Source organism: Strongylocentrotus purpuratus, unplaced genomic scaffold (assembly GCF_000002235.5).
Source record: "Strongylocentrotus purpuratus isolate Spur 01 unplaced genomic scaffold, Spur_5.0 spur5_scaffold_20, whole genome shotgun sequence".
Classification (NCBI taxonomy): Eukaryota; Metazoa; Echinodermata; class Echinoidea; order Camarodonta; family Strongylocentrotidae; genus Strongylocentrotus; species Strongylocentrotus purpuratus.
In genome coordinates, this window is record NW_022145606.1 from 19,321,965 (window position 1) to 19,346,626 (window position 24,662).

The following is a 24,662-nucleotide window of genomic DNA, read 5'->3' on the forward strand; positions in this document are numbered from 1 at the left end:
CATTATGTATGCAAAAACAGCTCGTGATTACGTTATCTCAAGAACCGATTGATTGATTGCTGCTAAACTTAGGTCATGTATGTTACTTGCAGAGCAGATGAACTGATTAGATTTTGGGGTTACGAGATCAAAGGTCAAAGGCCACAACGCACATTATGTATGCAAAAACAGCTCGTGATCGCGTTCTCAAGAACCGATTGATGGATTCCTGCCAAAATTAGGTCATGTATGTTACTTGCTGAGCCAATGAACTGAGTAGATTCTGATAAGGTCAAAGGTCATGGGCTCATTATGTATGCAGAAATAGCTTGTGAACACATTCTCATTAGAACTGACAGATGGATTACTATTTAACTCAGGACATCTTGCAGAGCCAATGAACTGAGTAGATTTTAGGGTCATGAGGTCAAAGATCAAAGGGTCATATATGTATATGAGAAATTGCTTGTAATCACGATATTCTGAGAACCTGTTAATGGATTACAATTGAACTTGAATTCTAAAAATGTGTTCTGTTTTGGTTTGTAAAATTGCTCTATGACGGAGGCATCATTTTCGACTGCGCGCAGTCGAATTCCATCTAGTCTTATTTAAAGTTCTATATTTTTCTTTCTTTCTTTTGTATTAATAGGCCTAGGCCTACTACTACTACTACTACTACTACTACCACTACTACTAGTCATACCAGCATTGATGATACTAATAATAACGATATTAATACAAATAATAACAACAACAATAATAATACTACTAATAATAGTAATAATAAAGTTATAATAAGATTACTTCTCCTACTATAACTACTTCTACTGCTACTTTTAATGATAATATTCATGATAATGATGATGATGATGATGACAATAATGATGACAAACATTACGTTGAAGAACTTCGCTACATTTTAGGTGACGGGAATTCAGACAAAATAGATAATAAATCAACATCTTGAAACCAAGGCTGTTTTCCAAAAATAACAAATTCTGACGAATAACCAAGTTAACCCAAAACTGACAACTACAATAAACTTTTAGTTTATGGTAAAATTATCCCGTTTTTCTTATGTACTTGACATTATTTTCTTCCTTTTGAATGTATCATTTTGTATATGCCCATATACCTATACACAGATAAAACGTGACTATACAGGATGCCCCCCCCCCCCCCTCCAAACAAAAGAAGAAGAAATGACTGGCATACTTCTAATTAAATCCGGAACAAATTTCACTTAGGCTTTTTCCATTTGATGGGGAATCTTTTCAGAAGAAAAATTATCCTGAATTCACCGAAATTGGTTGAAAATAATTATATGTGTGTGTGTGTGTGTGTGAGGGTGTGTTTGTGTATGTATATTTTAACTTTTTATATGTTATACATTTTTGTGGACATCCACAGGCAGCGAGTGCTCCTAGCAGAAAAATAACACATCGTTGTCTATTTTCAGAAACGGTGTTTTGTCTGAGTTTTGGGTAAGTTGTAATAATCGCCAGATTGAACCCATAACATAACATTCAATAAACAATAATACAAAACAAAACACATATTTAGGATAAAGTTGTAGAATTCAAAACGATTCAAAACTTCACAAACTTTCTCAATTACTCGCGTACAATTGTTATTTGCATGGCTGGCCGGTCTTTACGTAAAATCGAGCTGACTGCTCTATATAGGGTGACGTCATGATCGATAGCGGCTTATTTGTCATCTGTTTACCTCAAATTCAGAGGGGGCTGAAAATAAAGTCTTTATCTGCTCATTGTTCAATAACGAAATTAAACATAGTTTTATATGTATGTTTTTTGTATTCTACGTCCAATCAGCTTTCCATTGGTGTATATTCTTACTTTCATCGGAGAAGATGTTTAATGAAATAGGGGGTAATAATAATTATGATGAGAGGTGCCCCTTCCTTCGGAGGATGTTTGATCTGAATCTCTTTGTCTTTACATCAGAAATGCATCCATTTGAATACTCAGATTTGTACTTTGACCTGAACTCACCGCGAGGAACATAATTATACGTGTGTACATACTCAACGAGGAAGGGTACCCATATTATTGATTAACTTCTGTGACGTCACATCAAGTCATTTAGACAGACCGTTCCCACTGATAACATAATCGTGACAATGATCGACACACACTAAACAACTAAATTATCCATACACCTTTTCAATGTGTACGTGCGTGTGTGTGTATGCATAAAATGTCGCATTCTCAAGAAACAAAACTCGGGACATATCAATTTTTCACATACTTATCAAAAATTACATGACTTGATAAGGGTATTCACAATTTAGTTCTTAACTTTAAAAAGGTTGTAGTATTTAATAAGACATAAAATACAGGCATAAGATGACAGTTTAAAATCAATGTTTATTGATCATTATCCTGATAAATATGATCATTAAGAAATGGTAACAATAATTCAAATTAAAGTGTGACAAAATATGATTGAGTGCGAATTAATGTCAAAATAATCTAAGCCTACGTACCTCTTCGGAAATATATAATACAGAGATAATAATAAATGACACATCTCGTAATATTTATTCCAATCTTAATTTTCAGCTAGGAAGAGAACAATAAAAGATGCCAATCATTATTTATACAAATAATGATACTCTCTTTTTGTATTCCATATATTAAAACCGTTCGAATTCAATTTTAATTTTTGTTTGCTTTAAGTCAAAACCTGTAGGGTCATTTTCAATAGTCTGTTAATGAATATCAAAGTAAGTATATAAATTGAATTGAAACGGTATAGAAATAGGATGAATATGGGAATATGAATAAAGGAAACAAAAGAGGAAGAAGGAAAAAAGAAAGAGTAGGAGGAGGAAAAGAAAAAAAGAAGAGAAAGAAAAGTAAAATGAATATGAGGAGAATAAGAAGAAAACGAAATCTTCCTACAATGTTGCATGTTTATCTAAAGTATTTACGTATTTAAAGATTTGTGATTTAACACGGAAAAAACAAGCAGCCCACATTGCATTTAGACTTGTGTACACTGTATAGTGCGAACAGAGCGGCCTAACCATTTTAACCCATTGCTAACTGGAACCTGGTGGTCCCTGTGTTAAGTCTATGGTAATTAGATAATTTAGTAGCCAACGGGTAAACATCAAGATTAAGATCACCTTTCCCTGCCAATGGAAACAGGCTCGACGTATAATACTTGTTTACCTCCCTGTTTACCCGCTATTTGTACACACTCTGACATGTAGATGAGCACAACGATACTTAACTAAAACAGTATTCCATTGCGAGAAGAAGAAGACGTTGCCTTCGAAGACCAGATAGAAAGATATATCAATTATACGTTCAGGGATTACAGCATATTTGGGTAAGTATACAACTGCTGGAAAATGTATATTCAGTTATATTGGCTCCTACACTCTGTGTATGAATAAAAGGGGAAACTAATATATTAAATTGATAACGGTGCTGAGAAGCAGTAGCGTCACATTATACGGAAACATTAGCGTTATGCCTCATGCATCGGATTTCTGTTTTGAATACAATATCTATTTGGATTTTAATCTTAACTCTTTCAGTGTCGAGGGTTATTTGCTTGTTTCAAGATTTTACCTAAACACACAGAATGATTAGTTTACAAACACCTGCAGTTTATGTCATTTCGAAATGTTGTTCACACAAGGTGTAGGAATTTATATAGCCCATCTTCATCCAATTTCATGCATGATTTTTTTTTTATAACGGGCTTCCTTCTCGTCCTTTACACTTCAGTCCCATATTGTTGGTTTTACTGTTTGATGTTATTGGCAACTGGACCCCGTTAAACTAAACTTACCATTGATTGTAACTTTGCCATCAATGGTAACTACCATGTAAACCTTGATTTTGATTGGCTGTTGAGCCGTGTTACCATGATGGTAGTTGCCATTGATGGTAAAGTTACCATCAGTGGTAGGCCTAAGTTTTATGCAAGGTGCCCACAGGTCATTTTCAAATTTTGGTTAAAATTGATTGCAAAGCTGGATTAAGTATACTCCAAACATTTATATAATTGACCATGAATATGACACTTTGGTACTGCATATATTTGGTATTGTTAAAGCATGCACTATAATTACGCCCTACTTGGGTAATAATAGTAGGGCCCTCTGTAAAAAGTTTAGAACAGCATTGAAGCTGATGAGGCTAACCGGGGTAAACAAGATTATTTTTATCATTATTATCATCAATATTATTATTGAAGGCCCTGTATTAGCAAAGGTGATAATCACGAATATGACATTATTATTTTTATTGAAAAACTATTGTATAATTCGTCAGGTAAAATCAAACTCTTCAATGGCCGCTGCGGTGGATCAGTCCCAATATGACAAATCAGCGCAGCCTCCTTCCTATCAACAAGCTCCACCCCCGAATCTCGCCCCGCCTACTAACCCACCACAGTACCAGACAGTGCATCCAAGCACCGCCCCTTATGCAGGACAATCAACGCATCAGCAGGCGTGGCAAGCACCTATCCCCGCCCCTCAACCGATCTATAATGCACAGTATATCGTACAACAGCCTGGCACGTACGTCTATCAGACACAGTCGCAAACACTGCAAGTAAGAATCATAGCTAGGGCCCTGTCATACACACAGTATCGATTGATTTGAGGACTTTATTAGTACACACGTTTATTTATTTATTTTTTTTTTAATTAAAAAGAATTTGCTTTCTTGTCCAGTAGGCCAATACTGTATCTGTATATTTTATCTGTATAGATGGTGTTTTTTGTTTTAGTTCTTATTATTAATTTGCTTAGCTAAATAATATAATGCGTAAGACAATGTTTGTTCTTCGCTTTTTTTTATAGTCAGGGGGGTCTACATTATTTTTTTTAGAATCTATGAGCTTCTCAGTAAACCCCTCCTCATTTTTCTATTACTTTTTAATTCTAGTTCTCATTCTGTTCATTATTTTAATTATGTTTTTTTCTCTCAAATCAACGTAAATATTGGTCATGCACTTATGGATTATGAATAAATAAATGAATTTAAACAAACTAATACGATAACCTAGCTACTACACACGATTTGGTAGTGTGTCTGTATGCAATACTTGATTGGTAAATAATTGATGTATGAACATGCATATATCATACGAATGCTACTGTTGACCCAAGTGTAGTATTTAGCCTTATATTTAAGGAAGAAATCCTGACTTATGTACACGTCTAACCATGCCAGGGCCCTGTTTCATAAAACTTGCATATTGCTCCCGTTGTCTCGTTTTAGCTCGCTGGAACATTGCCAGCACAAACCACTGACCTCTACCTCCTTGACGGATCATCGCCCATTCCCATTCACTATACGTTACGTACTAAAAGGATGTATTGTCTGACCGTTCATGAATATTCATGTTTTTGCTTACCTCGGCAAAATGTTTGCTTTTACTAAATGGAAAAATGACGGTGGGGGGTTGGATGAAATGGACAAATGAACCAAGCAGAAGTGATCTATGATAAATGATGCTTCTTATCCTTCGTGTGCTTGACTTATAATCTTAAAATCGCTTGGCAAACTGAGTCCAAAGTTCGACTTGTTTCACATGTGTATTATAGGCAATGACAAGCTTCCAACCTATTTTGATCAAAATTACGGTGGGTGAACTTTCAAAAGTCAATGGGACATGAGGGTTCCAATGAAAGAGCTAGTAATAACGTACGTCGGGGTGGATGTGCTTTTCGTTTAAACAAAAAATGAATTTTTAACTATTTGGGGGGGGGGGGGGTAAAATTCCATACTAGGCTAACATGTTAGGCTGCTGACTCTGACGATAGGGGGCGTTGTAACATGAGACTAAACGGAGCTATATGTTATCAGTAACAAGATATGACAATTGTTATAAGCTACTGATATCCCTGCATTTGATTGGCGGAGATCATATCTGTTATATAATTTCGGCAATTGTTATTAATAATAATTTTTATGAAACAGGGCCCAGTTGGGCTACGACCATTTCTAGTAACACGCATTTTCTTCATTTATGCAAATTCTCATTCTAGACCGCTAATCAGCGGAACGTCACATTTATTCAGGCCGATACTACACCGCAAGATTACTTCACCTTCAGCCTCTTCGTTATGCTCTGCTGCTGTCTACCGCTCGGTATCTTCGCAATCGTTAAGTCCGGAGATGTAAGTATACAGGGCGGGTCTAGGGGAGGGGGCCGGGTTGGCGGTTTAACCCCCCCCCCCCCCCTTTGGGCGGCCAAGTGAAGAAAAAGAAGGGGAAAGGAGGGAAGAAAAAAAAAGGAGAACAAAAAGTAGAACAGTATATATAAAACGGCGCGATTTTTGGAAAATCGTGGATCCGCCACTGAGCCACTCCCCCCCCCCCCCTTGGCAAAAAGCTAGATCCGCCCATGGTATCTATTTTGAATACAGTAACAACTAAATCACTAATTACTCACTCCCCCTGCAAAATTTGACGTTTTTCGTAAATCGAGAACAAAAATTGGACTGGTTGAATTCGGGCCTTTAATTTGTTAAATAAGTTTACCTGTGAGCCATGTCACATTCTCAAGGAACATAAATCAGAACAATTTATCACATACACTGTACATTACAAAATGCAAAACTTGGTTAGGATATTATTTTTGTATGCATAGTTTGTTCTTGATAATGCGTTAGCTTGCCCGAGGCTCGCCCAACATAGCACAAAGTAACGTATGCAGATTTCATCGATTGCAAGGATTGTAGTTCATGATACCTCGTCCCCAGGAAAGAAACATCATTCCGTAAATTTCGTGCAGAGAGGTAAAGAAAGCAAACAGAGTGTAAAAATAACCATATGAAGGAAAAAAAAAGAAATCCTAGCCGAAAAGTGAACTTGAAATCTTGTTTGTCCTATCCTATCCTACCTTCATCTACAGGTGAAAACCAGAGCTGCAATGGGCGACCTGTCCGGTGCACGACTCGCTTCCACAGAGGCCAAAAGATATGCTTGGATCGGATGTATCATTGGTATCATAATGTGGGCGATCGGCATAATATGTTTGTCGATCTGGATAGCATATATTGTCGACGAATGCGACGATGGTTATTGTTAAAGGAAAACCCAACGTTATTAAAAAAATACAAATAAAAGCAGATTGATGAAAATTTGATTGAAACTAAAGAAAGTTACACTGCTTTTGAAAGTTTTAGGCATTATCGTATGGGCACTTAAGATTGTCTGAATCGGTAATGTCACTATGATGTAGTGCTTGACAACACACAATGAAGATGTCGAGTTTGAAAAGTGTATGATGGGTATTAAGGGTCTTTCATGTTGAGAGGAAATATATTAAATATATTTGAGTAGCCGAATTGTAGAAATAATAAATTCACAAGAAAATGGTTTCAAATCAGGAATTTGTTTACATAAAATGATTTTTTTTTTTGCATTTGTTTTCTTTCCATGAATATCAGAGATGAATTATTAAAGAATTGTTAGTTTTCTGTTAACTCAAAAGCTCATCAATACTTGTATCTTGAAAAGCCAATTTTATTTATGTTATAAATGTTAATTACCTTGAATATGTATTTGTTAATTTGTTGCAAATGAAAATCAATAAAATAAAAATAGGGGAAAAATATATTTGAGTAGTCCCTCAGACCCTCACAAAAGAAAGGACACAGATATATTCATCTGGACAGTTGTCCATGACTATGTCACAATCTACTGACCAAAGTGCCATTTAAGTTTCGCACAGATTTAGTGATCTCTATACAAGCATTCATAACTCTCTTAAAATTGGTCCGACATATTGTAAACGTTCGCCGTTTTGTTTATCTTATATTTTTGCTTCCATCCAAATAAAATTAATACAAGGGTGGGATTGACCTTTAAAGTTAAAGCTCAGTTCTGATCATGGGTTGCATTGCAAAACAAACCACGTGGAAGCAATTGTAAAGTTGATCATGTAGTAAACAAGTTTTATTTTTGACTTTAATAGGCCTGTGAGGTTTGGGAATCATCAATATGATAATAAGTTTGCCCAGTCTTGCTAAAGTAATTTGTATTATACACAGAAAGGATCATGATTTTTTTTTCTTGTGTGAAATCTAATCTGATACGCCTGTATAAAAAAGAGAAGAATTTAAAGTGTTTTTTTAATGTAAAATGTGGAATAAATAAACTTCAAACTTCATATTGAACATTTGTGTTGTTGATATAATCCCTTTTAAAGAAAACACAACAGTTGCTAAATGTTTAAACAAAATAATAAGTGAAAAATCAGTGGCAAGGGAAAGTAGTAGATTAAACATGATGGATCTACTCGAAAACCCTATCAGTAGAACTAGTCCCTTTTTGGAATGAAAGTCCTCATATTTTATGAAGAAATTATAGTCGAGGTGTCATAGTTGAGTGGTTTAAGTACTTGACTTGAAATGCTTTTCGTTGGTTCGATCCTCGACATAGCTCTAATGTCATTTGACGAGCCATCAGTCTACATTTGCCACTCCATACCCAGGAGGGAAAATTGGGACCTGGTAGGACGACAAAAGCATTATGTGTAATGTCCATATACCCTCATGATGGCCATGTGGTGGGAATACTCCCCAGGGAGTGGATATAGTGAATTAATCGAATGACTTGGGTCTAAAGACAAGGTTGGCTATTACGTTTTCCAAAATGAAGAACGACACAAGGTCAATTTTCATTGTCTTTTGTGGGCAGTGAATTTTGGAATAGATTACCTATTGATGTCAGATTCACAAGGTCTAGAAATATGTTCGGAATTCTGTTACAAGTCTTTTGCTGATCAAGTCATGCATGAAATATCAAGTTAAATAATTTGCATATGTACATAATTTATATTTTACATTATCAGTTTGTATATTTTAAGACATGGTTGAGTATTCTTGTTTTTTAGGCATCGATTGTAGTAGTAAATTCATTATTTTTTTTGTTTTGTTACGTTTTCTAAACTGATTTTTACCAAAATATTGGGGTTAGGCTCTACTAGCACATGTGCTATTATCTGGACCCTTTTAACCAACCAATAATTTCTCTTATTTTATATGTAAGATCATGGTATAAAATGTTTTGCTGTTGGAAAAATAAATCAATTTAAATCAAATCAAATAATATATGTGAAGCGCTTAAAGACGGCACTTTGTATTAAACGCTATATAAATCTTGATTATTATTTATCATATTGAGATAGAACAGCATTTGTATGCGTAAAGGTTTCCTGGTTGAAAACAGGGCTTCTCGAATTCCAGATCTCAGGGCATACCAATCCGGACCGCCCTGGACAGAGTCTCCAATTTAATTATTCTAAGTAAGATACGGAATTTTTTAAGAGCCAAGAAATTGTAACGGAAATTATACAAAAATCAAGTAAAAATCAAAAGGCATGTAATTAATGCTAAAAGTGATAATTTTTCACTCATTTACCGTTTGTTTAGCTCTCGAAACAGAGGCGGATCTTGCAAAAAAGGAACGAATGAAGAACAGTCTCCGTTTTATGGTGATGATGGTGATGATGACGATGGTGATGATGGTGATGATGGTGATGATGATGATAATGGTGGTGATAATGGTGATGATGGTGATGATGATGATGATGGTGATGATGATGATAATGGTGGTGATAGCGGTGGTGATGATGATGATAAAAGTGATGATGATGATGATGGTAGTTGTGATGATGACGATGATGATGGTGGTTGAGATGATGATGATGATGATGGTGATTGTGATGAAGATGATGATGATGATGGTGATGGTGGTTGAGATGATGATGATGATGATGGTGGTGGTTGTGATGATGATAAAGGTGATGATGATGATGATGATGGTTGTGATGATGATGATGGTTATGATGATCATAAAGGTGATGATGGTGGTGGTAGTTGTGATGATGATGATGGTAGTTGTGATGATGACGATGATGGTAGTTGTGATGATGACGATGATGATGGTGGTTGAGATAATGATGATGATGATGATGATGGTGGTTGTGATGATGATGATGATGATGGTGATGGTGGTTGAGATGATGATGATGATGATGATGATGGTGGTTGTGATGATAATAAAGGTGATGATGATGATGGTGATGATCATAATGGTGATGATGGTGGTGGTAGTTGTGATGATGACGATGATGATGGTGGTTGAGATGATGATGATGATGGTGGTTGAGATGATGATGATGATGATGGTGGTGGTTGAGATGATGATGTTGATGATACGGATGATGATGGTGGTGGTGGTCGTTGTGATGATGACGATGATGATGGTGGTTGAGATGATGATGATGATGGTGGTTGAGATGATGATGATGATGATGATGGTGGTGGTAGTTGTGATGATGATGATGATGATGATACGGATGATGATGGTGGTGATGATGGTGGTTGAGATGATGATGATGGTGGTGGTAGTTGTGATGATGACGATGATGATGGTAGTTGTGATGATGACTATGATGATGATGGTGGTTGAGATGATTATGATGATGATGATGGTGGTTGTGATGATGATGGTGATGGTGGTTGAGATGATGATGATGACGGTGGTGGTTGTGATGATAATAAAGTTGATGATGATGATGGTTGTGATGATGATGGTGATGATGATCATAAAGGTGATGATGGTGGTGGTAGTTGTGATGATGACGATGATGATGGTGGTTGAGATGATGATGATGATGATGATGATGATGATGATTGGGGTTGAGATGATGATGATGATGATGATGGTGGTTTAGATGATGATGATGATGATATGGTGGTGGTTGTGATGATGATGATGATAAAAGTGATGATGATGATGGTAGTGGTAGCTGTGATGATGACGATGATGATGGTGGTTGTGATGATGATGATGATGGTGGTAATGACGATGGTGATGACTGATGATGATGTCAATGATAGAGTAGAAGCCAAACATTAAAACAAGGCTCTAGAAAACGATTCCACGCGATTCTGGGATGAGCGCATGGCATCCATGGTAAAACTTTTGCAACAAAAATAAAGGTATGAGATAGGGGTGGATGCCACGCGCATCTTTTGTTAAATTTGAGCTCGAAATCTATAAGAAAGTTCCACCCCCCCCCCCAAAAAAAAAAAAAAAAAAAATAAATAAATAAATAAATATATATATATATATATATATAATACCAAATATGTGTCATCTGATAAAGACATTTCCAACGATGGAATTTTCTTTATAAGTTTAAAGTAATGAAATTGTTTAATATACAGTTTGATATTACACACAAATAGAGTAATAACAAGATTTCGCTTTACTGGCATTTTAATAAGCAACTGTGGAATCATTGTGCATGTCAATTAATGCATGTCAATTAATGTCAATTAATGCAAAATCAAGAAAATAATGAAACATTGAAAATAAACAAAATAATGAAATATGTTTTTTTTTTAACTGAGAAAACGCAGTGTTTTAGCCGGGCCAACACTGCATATGGAGAGCAATCTTATATACTTGTATACATTCAACACATTACAGAATGGAAATATTTTCATATTCTGACAGTTTATTGACCTTTGAGTAGTATTTGTTCGGTATCATCCGAAAGACGCCATAAAGCTGTTTATACTGAAGCTGTGTCTTGGGCAGCATATGATTAAAGGCACTTAAAGGCACATACTGTCCTACTTGTAGCCACTTGCTCCCGCTATATAGAAAAATTCCCCAATCGGTGCCTGTTGGTCCCCCATGATCCTCTTTTTCTTATGTTAAATGAGAGCTGAGCCACCTGTCACAGTGACCTCGTTGGCTCGATGGGTGGTCTAATTCCTTCTTGCTGAAGAAGTAATGCCTGCCTTTAATGTCAATGTAGCGTTACATGATGCTTTAAAGTTGTTTAGTGACGTATCAATGTGATTTGAATGTACTAGCATATATAATTTTTTTTTGGCACATTCTGTTATACGATGTCTGGTTAAATAGAAATATATATTATGACTACATGGATTATTATACGTCACACTACTAAGCTATATGACGCTTGGATTGAATCTGCTCAGAAGCCAGGATAGAAGAATAACGTCGCCACTTAGGCATTCCATATATCACATTATATCATCATTATTACTAATATGGAAACGAGTAATATTTATGGTTATAATAACTATCGGTCAAATTGGATCTGGCCTCAGTTCATTCTATTCATGAAATTTCGTGCCTTATTCTCGTATGGCGACCTGTTTTTCTCCTGATTGGAGATGACTGCTTTAATATATAATGCTGGAAATAATGGTGACGAGACACATCATCCACATACTGGCACACAATGACGCAGAGGAACCTGTAAAAAATAAAAATAAAAGGAAAATCAAACAGAAATAAATAAATCAAATCAAACGCAAGGGGAAAACGTAAGAATAATTAGTAAACTATATGCAATATTATGTTTAGACCCCAGCAATAACCCCAAGTGTGATCCAATTCGATGGAATACTGCCAGACAGAAACATTGGCAATTTTTAGTAATCTAAATTCTTTCTTTTTTGTTTTCTTTTGTTTGGTCTATTGTAGGTGTGATATTTGTTTCGTTACCAAAACAAAGAAAAAGGGAAACAAAACTATCAGTATAATTTTTGTGTTAATTATGATTCAATTGCTTTGCAAAGCACATTTTTAATTTCAATTCTTTGTTATGACAATAATAATGTTTTTGTGGTTATGTAAATTTGATTTGTAGTATTGTATCTTTGAATGTAACCATGTATATATAATCAATAAATCCTCTGATGAGGCAAAGAAAACAAATTGTCTCGTTACTGTCACTGTGGTAGATGTATAAACTTGGAACAGAATTGACAGTAATCATAAAATTGTCTAAATGTTACTATGCTAAGTTTGTCATGATAGTGTGTAGAAAAACTATAATGATTAAATGAGCCCCATGGCACAATATTGTACATCCGTTGGCCTATCAACTACATGTCTTTCAATCTTTCTTGCCTTGCTTCATTGATGGCTCGAATGATTTGTACGACCGCTTTGGAATGCTGTTCAGTTTATCCTCCTTATTGAAAAATCCTGTACCCACGCACACGCAAGCACACGCACGTGTTGTTGTTGTTGTTTTTATTTCCGAAATCAGATAAAAATATTATACATAGTAAAATATTCAAAATGAAATATTTATACATACTGGACTGTACATGGACAAAAATCGGTGGAAAGCCCAATTCAGCAGTGTTTATAGAACACTACTGTGAACGCATACAACAAGAATAACAAGAAAAAAACACAAAAAAAAACAACAGAAATACAAAGTGAAAACAATATAGGCGTACCTGTTGTCGATTCCCATCCGATCACATCTCCATTCCCTTCATTCGTTTTTTCAAGCCATTCCATTAGAGGCTGAAAGTATTTCAAGATGGCGTCGGCTTTCATCTCTCTTTGACCGGTGAGGGCCTCCATCGCTTCTGGCCAGGGTTTGCTCCTCCCCATAGATAACATTGCTCTGTTTTAAAGGACAAAATTAATCTATCAGTTATTTAATATAACAAGGATAATTATGTCCTAGATCATTTTCAAAGAAATGTATAAAATATCAACGATACTTTACCAGATGATTGCATCAAACAGTTAGCTTACCTAGCAAGATCGAATACCAAGTTTAATTACTTGTATTAAAAGTGATATTCTATATGTATTTTTTACCCGTTAAGTATGAAGCGTATTCTTGAATTGGCCTCAAAATTTATTCAGAATGTAACCATTCTTAAGAAATTACGTAAGTAATTTAAAGGTAAAGACCAGTATTGGATACGCCCCAATTTCAAAAAATGAAATGGAAGCTCTTATTACCAGGGTAATTATACTGCATTATTGTAGAGCGCTTAGAGACTTCTGATAAAGTAAGTGTTAGGCGCTATATAAGCAAGGACAATTATTATTATTATTATTAATGGATATATTTAGTAAATTAGTTTATCTATTGGACTGTGAGAGATAAACGCAGGTGTCGCGCACGTGTGCGTAGTCGCATATACATCTTTCTGTGTACAGTGCTTGTAACTTTACGAAGACTGGGTCAAATTTCTTATCATTTTGATGATTACAGAACCTTGCAGTACTATGCTAGATGATCAACCTTTCTGATCGCTTCCACAACGTTTCTTTCACAATGCAATCGCATGACCATAACTGGTCTTTATCTTTAACAGTTATTTTCTCACATAGATGGTTTTGGTGACCTTGAGGGTTGCCATGTAAAATGCTGAATAAAATCAGATCAATACTCCGAATTCATCGAGAAACACTTGGTGAATATAGTGCCCTCATCGTCTGTGCGTAGAGATGTGTACACAAGACAAGTGAGGGAGGGGGTCTTACACATTCAACCTACTATTGATATGAGTTTGTTTTTGTTTTTAAATAATACGTGGATATATTCATTTCACATTTTGCCATTTAGAAAGTATCTCTACATGATTAATCCTTCATGAATGTTAGAATGTAATAGACCAACTAACAGTTTAAAGAGATACTATGTCCCTTTGCAGCCAACATCAAATTGTGTAGAACTTTGCAGGAATTATGAATATGTCATGCATGTCTTATCTGTGAAATTTAAACATTAGCAATGTCCTAGAAGTCAAATTATGCAAGGAAACCCGTTTACCATCTGGACTTCACTGCCAAAAACTATTGAGTGACTGACTGCCATTTTTTTGGTGGTAATATACATAAATGAGCTGTAACAGGTACATTAACATTTGTCTACTTCAATAATCCACTTCTTGTGATGGCCAAAATTAAACTGATTGAATCTTTGTGCAGCACAAAAACATGCGACCCTTTAGTATTAAAGGGTCATACTACTACTTTGGTGATTGCAATCACTTAACTCGATTTGACAACTATTAGTCGTCATTTTCCCACTGTAAGCATTTTCAAGCCTTCACTATGAACATGACGGACAAAGAAAGAGGAAAAATATACAGTTCCTCATTCTACCTCAACAATTGTTGTGGTAGACAAAGGAACATCCCTTCACTGCTATTATGTAAAAATGTGTAGAACAGGTGTCACATGCATATTCACCTTTTTACATAATAGCAGTGAAGGGATGCTCCTTTGTCTACTTGAGTCACTGTATATTGTGTCCGCTTTCTTTGTCAGTCATGTTCATAGTGCCTTTCGCTTTAAGTGTAGTTTTGAATTAGTATTGTCATTCAAATGCCGTTGGAATTTACCTTTCCATTTGTTTGGCCTGCAAATGGGACATTGTACCTTTAATTTAATGTCGAAGCATGTCTGCATACCCCTATTTTCTCTTGAATGTAAAACGGTTATTGAACAATGATTCAAATTTCTCACAAATCGCACCAGGATAATCTATTCCTCCAAATCCGACTCATCAATGCTCACCATTGTAATCACCATCATAACTATTGTCTCTACAATAACCGCATTATCTAAGATATGAAAAGCGAGATGTTTGTCCTTACGCCAATTTCTCGCCTGCTTCTGTTGACCGGTAGAAATCACATTTATGGAGCGGTCCTGTATGGTTGGCAGCCTGGCACAGAGACTGGTAAAACTGGAACTGTATGATGGTCCGAATATAGTATCTGACAGAAATAGAGGTCGGTAATGATAAAATGTAATTCAATTAAATACAAAAAAAATCGTGTCATGGTATAGCACCATTTGATTGTTGAAATTACAAAGCGCTGCACATATTGTTTTACATGTTTGAGCCCCTTTATCAACATCACTTAAATCAGACCAGTTGAGCCAATCAAATCTATTGTTCTCTAACAAAATAAATGGGACTTAGAAAATGTTCGTGAAACGGTCAACAAACAGATTAAACTTTTCAACTTTTGTTAATGAAATATATATGTACCTAGTTCGTTTATTACTTTGTATTATATTGAGAAAAAAAAACACAGAAAAAACAGAAGAAATAAAGAAGATTCAGAAAATGAAATTCATTGTGAAAAAGCAATCTCAAAATGAAATGCTGCGGTACCCTACCAAGCAATCACTCAAAGTTGTCAAGACATTCGCAAAACCTCGCAAGGACGTTAAAACGTGTGAACAATACTCACGTCTCTATAGAACCTCTAGTGTTCCCTTGGTATAAGGCCTAAATGGGCACAATTGCGCTGCTATAATGAAAATGCTCACCCTATGAATGGATACGTTACGATGATATGGTACATGGCGCCTGCCTCGAAATCTTCTTCTGTTCTTTCCACGGGAGCTTTGACACCAATCAGGTCATTCCTGTCATCAGAAGGAGAAAGAGCAGCAGGAAGATGAGAAGAATTGGAAGGAAGAGCAAAGCAAAGGAAAGGGAAAATGAGTAGAAGAAGAAAACGGAAAAGAAAAAGAAGAAGGGGACCTCATTCTGAATATTTTTAGGATTGGAAAGATGAGCAAAACAAAGGAAGGGAAAGATGAGTGGAAGAAGAAAAAGAAGAAGAAGAAGGGGATCTTATTCTGAATATTTGTGTAATTTTAGTGTTAAGGTTTGTAGTATCTTCTGTTGATAATAGACAGCTGATATTGTTGTAAGTTGGTTTTCTGAAAATTGGATTAATGGTCCATTTTGTATATCTGGATGGACCACGATCTTTGACAACCTACTTTTCGGGACCTTACCAAACACGATTGATTTTATATAAATAAACCAAGCAGTAGGATCACCATGAAGCTAAAGCTAGACAAAACTCTCAGTAAGAACCAAAACAAGAACACAACAAATTTCATTTATATCATGTAAAGTGATCTCTATCTAAATTATAGGGCCCATGATCATGACATCGAAATACAAGTGCATTCCTGTTGCTGTGCAGTTCTGCATACATCTCATATGTTGATATGTAAACTTCTGAATTTGTTTCATAGATTTTAAAATATTTTTTGAAATATTTGTTTTCAAAATTGCTAATTAAGCTCCACCCAAAAACCTCCAGATCTTATTCCCCTTGTGGCATCATCTGTCAGTCATCAATGAGCTAACTTGAGAAAGTGGCATTTAACTTTGCCAAAGTTGACCACCTGTTACAATACCACAAAAAATAGCAACATTTTAAAGTTGTTATGTCAGACATGATGTAGCATCACCAGGAAGACAAAGACAAATCGCGTTTGTATTTGAATGTGTACACACTTGAGTTGCCACCATCTGGCAGTACCAGCATTCACATCTGTTTTCCCACTGAATACATCCCATCTCCATTGCTCTAGGGCTAAGCTGAAGGGAAGGGTTCCGATGGTCGGTAAAGCCATCTTCAGCAAAAAGTTGATATCCGTATCCATTACTACACAAAAAGAGATAGAGACACACGATGAGTACCTGTATATTTTACTTTTGCATCGTTTGTTTGTTTGTATATTAGTTTACTTTTCCTTGTCACAGATTGAATTATATCTTGTCTCTGTCAGAATTTAAAAGTTAATGATTACTGCCTCTGAAAATGTGGCAAATTTCTTTGGGCGTCTGAAATTGTGAATAATTTAGGAAGAAAACAAAAACATCTGCCATTTTCCACCCAGGTGAAGTAAATGAATACCCGGTATTAAAGAAGAAACTTTCTGAATACTTTGGCACCCCATTATAGAAGCTCGGCTATTAAAGCCGGTGTAACGTTTTGATTGCAAGGCCCCAGAAAGAACGTGTTTAATACAACTGAGGATATCCTCTGAATAAACGACATGACATGATGATGATGATGATGATGATATGGTGATGATGATGATGACTATCATCAGCATCATCATCATCGTTATACTATTGTAATTATAACTATTACTATCATTGTTATTAATATCATGTTTATTATTATAGTAGTAGTAATAGAAGTAGTACTAAAAATAGTAGTAGTAGTAGTAGTAGTAGTAGTAGTAGTAGTAGTAATAGTAGTAGTAGTAGTAGTAGTAGTAGTAGTAGTAGTAGCCGTAGCAGTAGCAGTAGCAGCAGCAGCAGCAGTAGTAGTAGTAGTAGTAGTAGTAGTAGTAGTAGTAGTAGTAGTAATAGTAGTAGTAGTAGTAGTAGTAGTAGTAGTAGCCGTAGCAGTAGCAGTAGCAGCAGCAGCAGTAGTAGTAGTAGTAGTAGTAGTAGTAGTAGTAGTAATAGTAGTAGTAGTAGTAGTAGTAGTAGTAGTAGTAACAGCAGTAGTCGTAGTAGTAATAGTAGTAGTAGTAATAGTAGTAGTAGTAGTAGTAGTAGTAGTAGTAGTAGTAGTAGTAGTAGTACTAGAAGTTGTAGTAGTAGTAGTAGTATTTAGAAGCAGCAGTAATAATAATAACAGTATGTTTTATTGTTATAGTAATAATATCATTAGGTTAGTTATACTCGCCTTCTATTGGGTCATCCTCGCCATCAAACAAGCCGACCTCTTTTAAATGTTTGGGCGTGGCTACTGACTGCGACATCACCTCCCCTATGGCTTCTTGGAAAGCGATGTTAGCCCCATCCCTGAAGGACACTGGCTGGTGTTTGTAATTCATGTCGTATTGGATGTGACCTAACTCGTGATGAAGGATCAGGAAGTATTCCATATTGACTTCGGTGCACATCTTTATCCTGCAACAGATCGGCAAGAAAAGTAAAATATTGGTAAAACAAATCACAATGATCAACAAGAAACATCAGTAAACATATTACTATACAATAGTTGATAAGAAGGAAAAGGCAAGCTTGTTTTCATCTTTATCCTGTAGCATATCAAATCAACAAGAAAATTAGATGTTATGTCAATAAAGTCAGGATCATGGACCAGTATCAACTCTACACTCTCGCCAATTCGCCATTGAAAGTGTTTTGTCGCCATAGGCTCAGTGCCACCGACCCATACGTATATTTCTCAACTGTTTTCCCCCAGTCTTGTTTTGGCAATATAACGAAATTGCCTCAACTCATTCACAACCATTAATACATGGTACATGTTATTGTGCTGAATTTTCCGCAAACTTGTCGGCAATGTGGTTCGTCACCTCACCCCCCCCCCCCCCAACATAAAAGTCGAACAGATCCCTTGGGTGAGACTGAAGAACTGACCTAAAGTCTACTCTGTTGTAGAAGTCCCATGCAGACGCGTGACACACCACATCTCTCCCGTCATCAGGCCTCTCCAACATGGAATTCTCCCAGAATGCATCATTGACCGGAAATAGACCCATGGAGCTGAAGAATTCATCTGCCATACGAGCTATCCTATCGACGGTGTAATTCTGGAAAATATAATGAGATTGTAAAAAAGTCTGCATATGGATGTTTTGTGTTATATTAGCCTATACTTCTTCTGGAGACTGCCGATTTCCAATAGTACTATTCGTGGACAGTTCTCTACTCTCAGGCAACTGTCAACATTGAACATTTATCACGTGGGGGCTTTACTTCGTTCCGTCGGGTCAGGTTGTCGGGCGATGCGAACTTTAGTAAAAACATGACCCCTATTCACGATAGGTTGGCCCAAACAGGCTCGCTTGAAATCCGTTGGCCCACGCCTATGGAATAAACCCCTTGCATTTCTAAAAAAAACTACTTCACTTCACTCAAAAAAATCTGAAAACATCCCAGTTTCCTTCAATTCTTCTTAATTTGCTGATTGACTAAGAGACAGAGCCTTGCATTCTCTAGAAAAGGTAAATATAAAGCTAACTTTTAGGTTGTATTATAAGATGATGACGTGGATCCCAATTTAAATGATTGGTTAAGAGCGTACACGTAACCAGGCATTTGTTTTGCCTACACGTAATTTTGATGATGACCAGTCGTTATCAAATGCTAATGACCGGTCATTAGTAAAATTATGTTATAAAACATCATGATATAAAACAATTAATAAAACATAATCTTATAAAATAAATAATACACATAATTTTGTTCGGTACCTTCAATACAGTCCAAACACCCTCGGCTATCACCTCGGGCGTGTCAGATTGTTCCAAAGGTACCTTGTGTGTGTATTTTATTTTTTTTTAATTTTTTTTTTTTACTAATGCCATTATTTTTATACAGTATCACTCTCACATGGCGCGTCAGAAACCACACCAGTCACTTGCGCAGTCCTCCGTCAGCAAAATAACGCCTCGTGTGCAACGCGCTTTACTCACCTGTCGGACCATTTCATCAGAGACGTCAATATTGGGTAGGTCAGGGTATGGAACCACATGGGGATAGATGTTCGTCCAGAAACGACCCCACATGTCACCTGTAATTGGTATGATATCACACAATGTTATATGAAGCAATGTTCGTATGAAAAACGGGCGGTCAAGAGTGAAATGTAGAATCTCTGTAAATATAAGCTGAAGACGAGAAGTATAACATCTTCGTCGTTTTATTTGAATAACATGAATCAAGGCCGCAAAGACTACAATTCAACTCAAAGACTATTACAATTACTACTCTGCTGTATATCCCATAGAGGGTTATAGGACACCTACCCCCCGGACATCCATCCCCCCCATATTACCACCCCAGTCAACTACCCCCAGGACAACTACCCCGTAGGATAACTACCCCCTAGGGCAACTACCTAGGACAACTACCCCGGACAACTCCCCCGGACAACTAACCCCTAGGAAAACTACCCCCGGACAAATACCCCCAGCAACTATCCCCCAGACAACTACCCCCTACGACAACCATCCTGTAGGACAACTACCCCCTGGACAACTACCCCAGAGGGAAGTTGTCTGGGGGGTATTTTTCCGAGGGTAGTTGTCCTAAGGGGGTAGTTGTCCGGGGGAGTTGTCCTAGATGTTAGTTGCCCTAAGGGATATCATTGGGAGTGGTTATCCGGGGGTGAATGTCCAGTGTCCTAGAACCCTCTATGGGATACGTCCATAGAGATCACTTTCGGATTACAGTACGTAATTGTCATAAATATTGTCATGTTCGCACATTTTCAATGGTGAAGTCATCACAACCATCATCATCACTATCATCACTATCGTCATTGTGATCATGTTTGTCATCTACATCAACATTTTCATCGTTTTATTTATCAACAGGGCGTTACCATAATATTTATTAATAATATTTTTGCTTATATGGCGCTTAATACAACGGCAATTTCGAAGTTTCTAAGCGCTTTATGTTATTACCCCGGTCATCGGATTCTGGCTTGCCCACACACAGTGTATGCACGTTCTCCACTCCCTGGGTAACATTCCAGCAAGAGCTACTATGCTCAAATTGCTAAGCATACTGCATACTTGTGGAGAGTGTCAAATTTAGATCAACATATTGCCAAAGGACATTAGTGCCACGACGGGACTCGAACCGCGGACCTTGTAATCGACAGTCCGGCGACGTATCCACTCGACCACAACACTTCTATGGTAACTCACCTAGAACATTAGCTGGTAGATTGCCGGTGAGGGGAACATGTTCTGATCCGTAGACCCCGTTTAGCCTGCGTCTGACATAGGCATGGAGCTGCTTGTAGAGAGGAAGAATAGCATTGTAGAGTTCGTACACCTGATTTTCAAGGTCATCACTGTAGGCAGACCTCCAGGAGTCCCCAAGATCATCATACCCTGTAAGAAAAACATTTCAGTCTCGGAAACACGCTCACATCGTACCACGCACACTACCATGCTCGCTCCAAGGCACCCACCCCCTTGGGATGCTTTGGTGTGACACTCTGTCCTGGGACCCGTCTTACAAAGAGTTGATATCAATCGCAACTTTTTTTAGATTGATACCAATTGCAAATATGTACATAAAATGTTTGCTTATCTCTTAGCAGGGTTCTAGGGCACCTACCCCCTGGACATCCAACCCCCCGGAAACCACCCCAAGTCAACTACTACTTAGGACAACTACCCCAGGACAACTACCCCCTAGGGCAACCACCCTCTCGGTCGGCTACTCCCTAGGACAACTACCCCCAGACATCTACCCCCGGATAACTTCTCCTTTATAGACAACTACCCCCTACCACAACAATCATCCAGGACAGCTAGCCCCGGACAACTATCCTAGGGGCAGTTGTCCGGGGATAGTTTCCGGGGGTAATTGTCCTAGGGGTAGTTGTCAGGGGGTAATTGTCCGGGGGTAGTTGTCCTAGGGGGTAGTTGTCTGGGGTTACTTGTCCTAGAGGGTAGTTGACTTGGGTGGCTATCCGGGGGTGTGTGTCCATCTTACAAGAGCAAGGATAGTATCAACACTTATGTGCATCTGCTTCCTTTGATCTAAGTTTATAAAACAATATGATCATTTAAATGTATTTATTAATTAATTTACTATTTATTAACTTACTTTTGTATTCATTCATTCAAAGTTATATATTCAAGATGATCAGTTGCATGACCACTTTGGATTTGTCCTGTATCTATAAACATGAGTAAATGAATATTAGAAGCGTTAAGTATGTATAGATACATATTTGTTACAACAAACAAGAGGAATCGAACGTTAACTTCACTGGTAATAAAATAATGATTACATAGAGCACACAATACCAATGTCCTACGCGTTCTCCAAATTATCAACAATTTCCCCACTGTCATAGACAATTGAGAGAGGCAGTAGTTCCGTCACCGGAAGTTGCTCCTGACTGGTTAGTCATATCATGTAGCCTCAAATAGTTCCCTCTGCGACTTTCTATCAAAACGAGTAGGCAGTAATAGGTTATTTTGCCAAAAACGTTCATGATCTAAATTTGTGTGTCAGTATAAAAATATCATTATATTGGAACAACGGGTATAATTGTGATTCAGTTTATCCGGACTCAATTTAAACCTCAGACCTTGCTCGCCTACGCGTAGCGCAACTTTCTCTCTCAATTCACTATGCTCACCGTTAGCTCTGGCTCCTTCATTAGCAATGTCCACGTATCTCGCGAATAGAGGTTTGTTTGGTATTCCTACTGCATCACGGAACCCCTCCCAAGCCCAGACCAGTTCATCCCAGTCCATAGAGGTCGCCATTATCTGTCCAAACCTAAAAGAAAATGAACACAAAAGAAAGCAAAACACGGACAAGTTAAGCGATTCATCTTACACTTCTATGTTCTTATTTCTAACATCATTTATTTGTGTATCCCTTTCCAAATTTCATGAGTAATTCACTATAACGATAAGACTATTTTGGCTTTATGCATAATATGCCCATTGCACACGAGGTTTTGCGATTGCGTTATTACATGCTCTAGTCATGCAAGAATGTCAATACAACCATGCAGCCCGTAATAACAGGAATTCTAAACATTTTTTGCCCTGTTTATTTTCCATTTACTTTTCGCATATAAGACCCATCTATATCTGCAACTACCTGTAAATTAGCCGCACCAAAGCGGCTATTTTAGAAATATGCTACCGACAGTGGCAGATATAAACGGGTACCAACATAATACAGTGTGTCGCTTCCTGCTTTTCTGTTTCGCGACTTAGTGAAAAAAAATAGTAACATTACCGCGGAGAAAATCACTAAAGGATGCACTGCGGCAATATTGCGTTATTTTGTAAAAATAAAAGGGCTTTGGAAGGCACCGAGTACTGACGCATTCCTACGTCAGGCAAATGACGATATGTGTGAAATATAGGCTGAATGTTGTACATCATGAAGGCTGTCTTAGTACTGTTTATTTGTAGACCGACTTGGCTTGCTGCAGACTCTACTTGTTCAAGGAGCTTCTGTGCCTTTTCCAGATTGTCTGAAATTAGTGCAATATCATCAGCAAAGTCAGTATCTGTGATCATTACAGCAGAATATCTGCTACTTTCTCTTTCCTCTAGGGTAAAGCCCAGATCCTCGAACCATTCAGTAGCCATTCTTAGAGCATAATTCAATGCTACGATGAATAGGTATGGTGCTAAAGTATTGCCTTGGAGCACTCCTGCTAAGATGGTAAAGTAGTCAGTCTCTCCATTTGGTGAACGCACTTGAGCTGTAGTAACTTTGTCCAGCAACCCTACTGCTGTGACTATTGTGTATGGTATTCCGTAGGCTCTTAAGATCTCTAACATCTTCTTCCTATTGATTGAATCGAAGGCCTTCTTAAAACCCACGAACGTAAGTACTGCTGTCAGATGCTTTGCTTTAGTACCTTCCACCAGTCTCCGCAAAGTTAGAATTCGCGCTACTGTAGATCTTCCTAGACGGAATTCATTCTGGTTCTTGTGGAGAAGGGGTTCCAAGTGAGAACGGATTCTATTCAAAAGCTTTATGTTGAATACCTTTGCAGCTACTGGGGTCAGTGCTATACCACGGTAGTTTTGAGGGGTACTTATTTTACCTTTTTGGGTACAGGTATGGTTTCTCGCCATGGATAAGCGTTCTGTTACATACTTTCAAAAGATGTTGGTCAAGGGCACCAGACTTTCATACATCAAGTAATATTTTAGGTGAAATATGAAAGATGCATGCAAAGACACGCACAAATAGTTTGCATTATATATATATATATACGAAAATATAGTATCTAGACATATATTTGATAAGACAATCCGTGAAGCAGCAGATTGCTACCATGTGAGTAGTAAATATATACATGCTTAACTTATGGTAATTACCCAGACTTTTTCGGAAGCGCATAGCATGGGGATTATCATAAACCGAGAACGGACTATCATTCTTACTATTATTCACTCCCTTCACTTATGAAAATATCACGCAGTTTTTCAAAAGGACAAATGATTCCTCGTTTTTAACGGGGTTATACCTCAGTGACACCACCGACACCGACACCAGACCGA

General features: G+C 37.2%; 3 protein-coding genes across 3 annotated transcripts; 1 reads left to right on the forward strand and 2 right to left on the reverse strand.

The window, feature by feature from the left end:
- The first annotated feature begins 2,938 nt into the window (after positions 1-2,938).
- Positions 2,939-9,369, forward strand: LOC115927280 (proline-rich transmembrane protein 1-like). Its single transcript, XM_030993004.1, has 4 exons — positions 2,939-3,342; positions 4,296-4,580; positions 6,023-6,154; positions 6,892-9,369. The coding sequence occupies exons 2-4, from the start codon at positions 4,314-4,316 to the stop codon at positions 7,066-7,068; spliced, it is 576 nt and encodes a 191-aa protein (XP_030848864.1). The 5' UTR covers positions 2,939-3,342; positions 4,296-4,313; the 3' UTR covers positions 7,069-9,369.
- Positions 9,370-11,382: 2,013 nt separating this feature from the next.
- On the reverse strand, positions 11,383-17,293 carry LOC580220 (angiotensin-converting enzyme 2). Its single transcript, XM_011671202.2, has 5 exons — positions 17,122-17,293; positions 16,134-16,232; positions 15,449-15,571; positions 13,283-13,455; positions 11,383-12,285 (listed from the first exon to the last, which is right to left on the reverse strand). The coding sequence occupies exons 1-5, from the start codon at positions 17,268-17,270 to the stop codon at positions 12,212-12,214; spliced, it is 618 nt and encodes a 205-aa protein (XP_011669504.2). The 5' UTR covers positions 17,271-17,293; the 3' UTR covers positions 11,383-12,211.
- A 1,003-nt stretch (positions 17,294-18,296) lies between these two features.
- Positions 18,297-23,038, reverse strand: LOC105440719 (angiotensin-converting enzyme-like). The gene is made up of 5 exons (XM_030993737.1): positions 22,766-23,038; positions 21,312-21,500; positions 20,070-20,167; positions 19,012-19,184; positions 18,297-18,537 (listed from the first exon to the last, which is right to left on the reverse strand). Exons 1-5 carry the CDS (start codon positions 22,893-22,895, stop codon positions 18,297-18,299), a joined length of 831 nt encoding a protein of 276 aa, XP_030849597.1. The 5' UTR covers positions 22,896-23,038.
- Positions 23,039-24,662: the final 1,624 nt, after the last annotated feature.